The sequence below is a fragment of the Maniola hyperantus genome, chromosome 10 (assembly GCF_902806685.2).
Source record: "Maniola hyperantus chromosome 10, iAphHyp1.2, whole genome shotgun sequence".
Taxonomy (NCBI): domain Eukaryota; kingdom Metazoa; phylum Arthropoda; class Insecta; order Lepidoptera; family Nymphalidae; genus Maniola; species Maniola hyperantus.
Window position 1 is genome coordinate 12,985,490 of NC_048545.1, and position 9,837 is coordinate 12,995,326.

General features: G+C 39.3%; 1 protein-coding gene across 1 annotated transcript; it reads left to right on the forward strand.

The window, feature by feature from the left end:
- Window positions 1-249: 249 nt before the first annotated feature.
- Window positions 250-7,619, forward strand: LOC117985972 (polycomb protein EED-like). The gene is made up of 8 exons (XM_034972776.2): window positions 250-411; window positions 636-775; window positions 1,211-1,382; window positions 2,382-2,655; window positions 3,385-3,650; window positions 5,031-5,183; window positions 5,926-6,042; window positions 6,656-7,619. Exons 1-8 carry the CDS (start codon window positions 388-390, stop codon window positions 6,743-6,745), a joined length of 1,236 nt encoding a protein of 411 aa, XP_034828667.1. The 5' UTR covers window positions 250-387; the 3' UTR covers window positions 6,746-7,619.
- Window positions 7,620-9,837: the final 2,218 nt, after the last annotated feature.

Consider the following 9,837-nt stretch of genomic DNA (forward strand, 5'->3'; position numbering starts at 1 on the left):
ATAGTTATTACTACAATAGCCGCTGCCGAAGTGAACGTAAAATAAAAGGAATAACATTTCACAAGTAAATAACTACCTCTACTTGAGTGAGAGGGACTATTATAGGGGCCACGCACGAGGGCCACGCTAGTTGCATATCTTCAGGTACCTATAAAATATCTATGGTATTGACGGCTTCTTGGCTGTCATACCATAGATTATAGACTAACAAACTAAATTTTCCCGCGAAAATTCGACATTTGATTTTGACGTTTACGGTTTAGGACGCCACTGCCAGCTGATAATGTCGCTTGACTGAGAAAAAGTGATAAATTTAATTCTAATTGTATTAAACATAGTGCTTTATTCGTTTTAGTGTTGTTAAAATTTGTTATAAAATTGTATAAAATGAACTTTTCGGAAAATGAGGGTGTGAGTACGAAGTTAATACTGAATTTTATTATGACTCAGCAATGTGACTTTGTTTTCACATTGGGCATGTTTATCATTCTAAAAACCATGGATTTGTATTATAAGTAGTAGATAAACTTGCTTTACACGGTGTTTTACTAAAAAATCAGTAAAACATTTCTGCTAAGCTACAAACTTTGGATATCACATGCTTAAAGTTTGTTTTATGAAAATTATTGTCTTAGGATGATACTTCAAGCGTGGATAGTACTTCAAACACTGACAATACATCGCGTAGTGAAACTCCAACGAATACACGAGTAAAGAAGAGAAGACGCGGAAAGAAGAAGATCACAAAACAAGTGAAACCTCCATACAAATTCAAGTAAGTTTCTGTTAAGTGTATATTTATAAAACAAGCACCAATAACTTAAAGACTAGGCTAGACATTAGTGTATGAAATAGCATTTACAAAACTTTTTGTACTTATTGTAATCAGTAAAGAAGCTTTTTCATTGATAATATTACCACATTCTATAAGGTAATTATTCTGGTTTATATCAAGACCAAAATGACTTGTAAGGGTATTTTTATCATGGTTTAACCCGTTAATGTATAAAACACCAATGATATCGCCCAAATTACCAAATGTCATCATCGTCAACCAATAGATGTCCCTCAATGACTGCGCTTTCTTACAGCCCAAATAAATAGTGTTTCTTTTATCTCTCTGGGCTGGTTTCTGCAATTGAATGTTTCCGTCTGTTGTGCATTATAAATAGCGTTATGCAGCAGCTTATTTAGCCAGAATTGTTCTCAGCTGTAGTGCAAAAGAGGACCACGGGCAGCCTCTATTTGGGTGTCAATTCAACCACCACCTGGGCGAAGGAGAGCCACAGATATTTGCTGTGGTGGGGAGCAACCGCGTCTCCATATATGAGTGCCCTGAGGCTGGCGGCTTCAAGTTCTTACAGTGCTATGCTGATCCTGATGTAAGCAACACCTCATCTTCATGATTTTTTAAAAAGAATATTAGCCATGTTAAATGACAAATATTCCCTTTTTCTCTCCAACTAAGCGTCAGGCTTGTGCTAGGAGTAGGTATGACAATAGTGCAACGGGCGGGGTTTGAACCGTCGACCTTTCGGTTTTCAATCCACACCTTTACCTTTAGAGCTATTGAGGCTATTTGTTTTTTTTAATAGTGATAGCGAGCAAACGAGCAGGCGAGTCACCTGATGTTAAGTGATTACCGCCGCCCATGAACATTTGCAGCACCAGAGGAACCGCCGATGCGTTGCCGGCCTTTTAGGAATTTGTTGGTCCGCCGCTTGAATATCTTGTTTATCTCTTACTCATTCCTATGCCATTCATCTCATTCAATGAAACTTTGTATAGTTGTTGTTGGAACTTGCGGGAACGTTCCTGACATAGTACGATCTACACTACCTATAATAGGAGGTGCGTGAGCTACAAAGAGGCATTGCAACATGGTTTCATACAAAAGCCCATGCATGCCTCATTTTGGGCCCAATTTTTCAACATTGTCCAATAATGATAAGACCCATGTCATATGGATGGTCTTGGCATATATTTCATTTCATTATATAGTAGCTAAGTTCAAATCCAGCGCAAAAATGGTGTTATGGTACTTTTTTTAAGTCATTAGTATTTTCATTTTTTTAAAACCAAACTACCATTTTCATGCTGAATTTGAACTTAGCTGCTGTATAATGAAATTTGTTGGGAAAGAAAAAAATAAAGTTAATATAAGTCCCGAAAACTCTTAATGCGCGTGGCCGCCATTTTAGTGACGTCAGCACTAGACTGAAATTTCGAGCTGATGGTATATTTTTATTTCGGCTGACGTCAAAATGACGTCATTTCGATGTTAATGAGACATGGTTCCAGCGCAATAATAATTTGCGGGACTTATACATAATGCTTGTGGTCTTTGCTCATCATTGCTCAAACTAAACATATATTCCCAGGTAGACGAAACATTTTACACATGCGCATGGTCGTATGAAGAGGAAACCCACTTACCCCTATTAGCGGTGGCAGGTTCCCGCGGGATCGTGCGGGTGTTCCAGCCCTCCACCCAAACCTGCATCAAACACTACATAGGCCACGGACACGCTATCAATGAGGTCAAGTTTCACCCAAGAGACCCTAACCTGCTACTGTCCGCTAGTAAGGACCATGCCTTACGTCTCTGGAATATCATGACCGATGTTTGCATTGCCATATTTGGAGGAGTAGAAGGTATGCATCTATGATACACTACATAATCATGAATATGCCATGCCGTCAAGTCCAGTCACCCAAGTCTTCCAGCCCTCCATTTAGACCAGCATCAAATACTACATAGGCCACCAAATTTTTAGACTTATTGCTTAGGTGTTAAGTTTTATTTTAGAATAAATGTTTTTGTTGTAATTTAAATTTATTGTCCATAACAAGAGGCCTTCAATATGAATATTTTGCAATTGTTATTAAACTTTATGTTCAAGTGTATTAAGGTTTATAATAAACTGAAGTTGTTTATATTATAAGATATTTTTCTACATTTCGTAATAAGTAACAAAGATGTGTATGTGTGCAAACCGGGCCACTTAAGCGACGTCAATTCGTTTGTGAGCCCTTATACCTTCTATTATAAGTCAATGATACCTACCATATTTTGAAAAATAAATATTTTATACTAGCTGATGCCCGCGACTTCGTACGCGTGGATTAAGATTTTAAAAAATTCCGTGGAATCTCTTTGATTTTCCAGGATAAAAAGTAGCCAATGTCACTCTGCAGGTCTTAAACTATACCCATGGAAAAAATCACGTCAATCCGTTGCTCTGTTGCGACGTGATTGATGGACAAACCAATAAACCAACAAACAAACACACTTACGCATTTATAATATGGGTAGTGAAAGTGATGATTTAATGATAATAATGTTTCTTTGTGTACAATAAAGTCTCATTAATTCCATTCAAGGCCACAGAGACGAAGTACTGAGCGCAGATTTCGACTTGAAAGGCGAAAGGATAATGTCGTGTGGGATGGACCATTCGCTCAAACTGTGGCGGCTGGACAAACCGTCAATGAACGAGGCTATCAAACAAAGCTACAACTTCAACCCGCACAGAGCTCTGAGACCTTTCAACTCACTGAAGGAACACTTCCCGGATTTCTCCACCAGGGATATACATAGGAATTATGTGGATTGTGTGAGATGGATGGGCGATTTGATACTGTCGAAGGTATGTATTTAAAGTCTACATACTTAGAATATTTTGAATCTCAATCGTCATTCCTTCATTCAGCTTTATCTACTCGACCTTCATTTTGCTATGGATGTTGGGGGCGCTTTACTAACACTCGAGCGGTATTTAACATTTCTGCGCAAGATACATCGGCGTATAAGTCCCGCAAATTGCTATTGCGCTGGAACCATGTCTCATTAACATCGAAATGACGTCATTTTGACGTCAGCCGAAATAAGAATATACCACCAGCTCGAAACTTCACTCTAGTGCTGACGTCACTAAAATGGCGGTCACGCGCATTAGCAATACGCCGATGTATCTTGCGCAGAAATGTTATTTTATCGCGCCAGAAAAATCTCAGCCAATCATAGCGCGCATCCTTCCGCTATTGGTTATTGCCTCCGCGCCATGTTTTACGCGCGAATTAAGAGTGAGATAACATGAGTCTTTTGTCCTTGATTTTAAAATCTTAACGTCAAGTAATAAGATCTGTATTGCATTAGTATACAATTAAGTCAGTTTTAGTCTGGGTTAAGTTGCACTTTTCTGCCCAAACGAATTTTGTCGATGTATCTTATAAAAGTGGTATTACTGTATCGGTTGGCAATTCACTGTGGCTATATCTGAATGGACCCGTTCTCTGTAGTGAGCCGGCGATGAGATGATCATGATGACGATATCTGAATGAAATCTGATGTTTTTAAAAGTCCCGTGGGAACTTTTTCATTTTCCAGGATAAAAAGTAGTCTATGTCCAATCCCGGGATGTAAGCTAACTGTGTGTCTTTGATCGAAATCGGTAAAATGTTTGGGACTTGAAAAGCTAGCAGACAGACAGACACACTTCCGCATTTATAATATTAGCATAGTATGAATAAAAGTTAATGTTTGTCTGGGTGTTCCTTATTCGTTCGTGGGTCGCGTCGTTCATCCGAGTTGAAACTTTGTACATTACGCGGCAGAAAATAATGTACATAGGCCTTTAGAATGACATTTCGGCTTTGTAGAGCGTTGTCTCTGTCACTCATACCTAGATGACGTTTTGTCGGTCTCAACGACAGAGACAATTGCTCTACAAATCCGCTATCTCCTTCTAAAGGTAGATGTACATTATTATCTGCAGCGTACTATAGAGTGAGTGAGCATGAGTGAGTCGGTTCGGATCCTGAATCGACATGAAAGATTTAAAAATATTTTAAATTTTAATATTTAAAACTCTTTGCCACGCTGCCGCTGCCATGACGGCTCATGTCACATACCTAGTCGTTTCAAAGCCTAACTAAATATGACGCTTGCCAAGTGTAGGTAAAGCCTCGAGGTTTTGCTACAAGTTTCATGAAGCGTCGTGAACTTTGGCTATATGTTTGGGTTCCAGTCGTGTGAGAACGCAATAATCTGCTGGAAGCCGGGGCGGCTGGAGGAGGCGGAGCTGCGGCCGGGCGACAACGCAGTCACCATCGTGCACCGCTTCGACTACAAGGAGTGCGAGATTTGGTTCATACGATTCGCCGTGGACTACAGCCAAAGAGTGAGTTACTTTATGATACTCGGGGTTATTCAAGGGGCGGACCAACAAATTCCTATAAGGCCGGCAACGCATCGGCGGTTCCTCTGGTGCTGCAAATGTTCATGGGCGGCGGTAATCACTTAACATCAGGTGACCCGCCTGCTCGTTTGCTCGCTATCTCTATTTAAAAAAAAACTATGTCAGCAACCTTCATGCAAGTACAGTACGCGACAGAGAGTACATCGACCTTTAGCGGATTTGTAGAGCATTGTCGCTGTCGTTGAGACCGACAAAACTGCATATAGGTGTGAGTGACAGAGTACAATGCTCTACAAAGGCGAAATGTCATTCTAAAGGCCGATGTACATTACTTTCTGCCGCGTACTGTAAAGTTTCAACTCGGATGAATGACGCGACCCACGAATGATATAAATACGAAAGTGTGTCTATCTGTCTGCTAGCTTTTCACGGCCCAACCGTTCCACCGATTTTGATGAAATTTGGCACAGAGTTAGCTTGGACATAGACTACTTTTTATCCTAGAAAATCAAAGAGTTCCCCACGGGATTTTTAAAAACTTTAATCCACGCGGACGAAGTCCCAGGCATTATCTAGTGTTACACTTTAACACTTTTTTAACTGCCTTTAAAACTTTTAGGAAAAATTCAATGATTGCAGAAATGTTGGAAAATTAATATTTTAACGAAGTCTCGTAAGGTCGGCTGCGGGAGTAGCGGAGGTCTGATTTTATTGTTTCCTGCAGGTCATAGCGCTAGGAAACCAATGCGGCAAGACAATGGTGTGGGAGCTGGGCAACGTGGCGGGAGGATCCAAGGTGTCCCAACTAGTGCACCCGCGATGTGTAGCCGCTGTTCGACAGGTGATCTTATCTTTCAAACTAATGGCATAGTGGGTCATCCTATGCCGCGTAGCTAACAGTGGGGCCGATTCTCTTGTACACAATCTCTAAACTAAACTAAAATGACACGTCTAAATCTATTGATATCCCTTATAAAATGTGCACCGGAAGACGCAGCGTCGACATCAGACGAGTCGCAGGGAGCCGCTGGATCCAGGCGGCGCAATACCGTGGCGTGTTGAAGTCCCTACAAGAGACCTATGTCCAGCAGTGGATGTCTGTTGGTTGATGATGATGATGATATAATGTTGCTTGCGGAAAAGGATAGAAGCAGGTTTAGACCTGTTAATTTTGTTTAGTTTAGAGATTGTGTACAAGAGAATCGGCCTCATTGTTGAATACCGCGTATGTACAAAAAATAAAATCAGATAATAATTCGCGGTTGTGTAGCCGTGTAATATTTTATCGATTAAGATGGTGGACTCAAAACAACCGTTCTATTTGGCGGCAAGTAATTTCAAATACGTATGTTACTTCCGTCCGAAAAAAGTCCCCCTTTCAGAAGAAGAACCCTTCCTTAAACAGAAGTTTTAGCAATACGTCGACGGTAATACTGAAAATACTCATCCGACAGGTAACGCTGTCCCGTAGCGGCAAAGTGCTGTTGACGTGCTGCGACGACGGCACGATCTGGCGCTGGGACCGCGTCAACGGCAACACCTAGCCATAGTTTGGAGCTTAGTGGGACAATATACTAATGTACTATTTATACAATGGGTCTGCCCGTCAATTTTAGTTAGAGGTGTCAAAATGATCTAGGAGAAATTTAAAGAAAAACTGAGGTTTTTATATTGAGACAATGAAAATCGGAGTGTGATTTTCCGTTTGAAGTTTTTGTCAGAATTTAACTTACTTTACATGATCATTCATGTCCCAGGTAGATTAACAGATTCTATTACGGTTCAATAAATATCTTGCAATGCATACATTTGTGAAGAGAAAGGGCGATACAGATCGGCTCTTCAAAGTCAATTCATTTATTCAAACTTTTATTACAGGGGTTTGCCACTATACTGCCTGGAAATGCATGATGTGATTTCTAATAATATCCCGATGAAAATATTAAAAAAAAAATTGACTTTATACTTTGACGTAAGATTTTTTTACAATCTGTTATCTGCTAAAGCCATGATGATCCAAACTTCATAGTCGCTGATCGTTCCTCCCTCTATTGGAAATAATGCGCATAGAAACTTTCAGCTTTTATAAATTAACGAAGGTATGGCCCTCACGGGCTCTAACAGCCGTAGTCAGAGTCGCTTAATCGTTACTTAAGTTTAGTTAAAACGAGACAGAGCTATATCTCACATCACATAAATCTGCCTCTTTTTAACTCAATCTTAAGTAACGATTAGTGACTCTGAGTACGGCTGTTAGTTCACAACAGAATTAGCTCCAAATCTGCGAAAAGCAGTTTTCTTTTAAACGGTCTATTTATTTGTAAAGACCTTAATTTGATTTAGGTTATAATAATTTAGGAACAATGCTATGTTAAATTAATAAGGATCACAATAATAAGACTGCCTTTAGTCAAATTATTACGGTGTTTTATTTCTTAGTAAAATATTTTTCATTTAGGGCTTAACAGGCGGTTAAAGTCGCGTTAACGGTTAACGTCAATAGAAGCAATATTTTAACAAAATTTGTTTTGTTAACTTTAAACCAAAATTTCACCTTTAGCCTAGAGGTAGTCATGAATAGGCAGGTACTAACTTGTACAACAAATTTTGTCAGTGGTCAGTTTGACCGCCTGTTACGCAATTGGACCTTGGGGCGATTACGGTCCGAATCCCTGAAAATACGTTCGAAAGTAGTCATAGAACTATTTGTATGGTGGCGACCAAATGATCGCACGCCGTGTGCGTTTGAGTTCACGACAAGTTCTCGGCGGACATTTATCTACGCTTCGCGGATTTCTGTCCTTCGCGGACATAAGGCCCTCGTTTGCCATCTAAAATAGTATCGAATAATCTCCTGGCATTATTATCGGACGCGTTCCGTTGCTTCGAATTAACACAGTAATATGTTCGCAGCTTTAACTTCTAAAGAGGAAAAGGCATAAAAAATACAAATGTTATATGACAAATCTTGTTTTTATTGACCAACAAATTACGACTACGTATCAACAAAATGAATCACAGGGGCCAAGGTGTTATCTCGTGTACTACTCGCGATACATAAATATCAGCTATTTCACGTGTTCTACTGCATTTATACGCTTTAAAACCTCAGATGCGCATAACCACACATAGTTTCATAAAATTGAGCTTATTTAAGCATCAGCCAAACCTGCGCGACCAAAGCGACTGCGAAGCGGGAACGCGAGCCGCGCGGCGGCGGTCGCCTTCCACGGTATTCAATAGCGCCATACAACCCTCCGCGACTATATTCAGTTGTGTAAGTGTGCACGCATAGATTCGCGTCATTGACGCTTCCGCAACGCGTCCCGTATCCCGCCCGCGTTCATGATACGCATGCGTGGCCGTAGCTTTATATTGCAAGTGCGCAAATCAGAAAAATTATAGTCTTAGCGCAAATTTTAATAGATTACTCGACTCGAATCGCAGTCGAGGATTTTATATCAGAAAGTTTTATTTTCAATATGCACGAGTTCCATAAAAGGTTTTTCAATGTAAGAAAAAATAGGATCACCAGTACAATGGTACTCGTAGGTATCACAGGTCTTTTTTTACCCTATAGTAAGTTCAGTACAGAATTTAACCATTTACTTACAACATGGAAAAAGTCGGTTAAAAATAATCTTCTTGTGAAGTATGAAAATATGCCGAATATCAGCAGTCTAATCTTAGCCATTTTAGCTCGAGGTATGGCTAGCGTTTAGTTAATATTGGTGCGTATTTGGTTGTATTGTACACAAAACTTTTAGGACTAAAAATAATATTTTTTATGATGTAATTTCTAAGCTGAGTCCAACTCCGCTTTGAAACTACATTACATACTACTGCATAATAGAGGTGATTCATTTATTCATTAACCTGTTAATTTAACACATATTAAAGTTTGTTGATTACATTCGATACTAAAAGTTAACAATTTTAAATAAAAAAATATTAATAAATCAAAAAATACATAATATTATACCTAATTATGTCCCATACCTACGTTCTAAGTAGCTGCAGTAGGTAGGTAGGTAGCGCGAAGATTCCAGGAAATTAAAATTCGAAGCGGGCGCGCGGTGCAGTGGGGTGGGGAATGAACAGCACAGTTGCAAAACGCGCGCGCGCCGAGACATACCGAAGGCGACCGAAACCGATTACGTCACGCGATATCCGCGAGTCCGCAACAAGTAGTCGGTTAAAAATACCGATGTATTGAATATGGTTAAAAATAGCAAGTCAACTAATGTTTAATACCACCTCATCGATATGATAATAAATTTAGCATATCAGTTAGCAAATGATTTGTTGTTCCCATCGAATACATACAAAGTGTTATCAAATAAGTTAAATAATTTTGTTGTTAATTTTGTTGATGTTTTGATTTGATACACAAATAATACATAAGTTAAATAACTTTGTTGTTATTTGTTGATGTTTTGATTATTAACGATAGTGCGCGTTGGTAGACTTTTTACTAGTTTATTTTATTTCGGTAATTTGATGATGATGACTTTATTAAAAAAAAGGATTTTTGGCATTCCTTCTCTCGTTATGAAATAAAGTTGGTAGGTAGGTATTGAGTATTAGTTAGCATTCGTTTTTCGCAATGTTTTTCGTGTTTAAGTAGGTACCTACT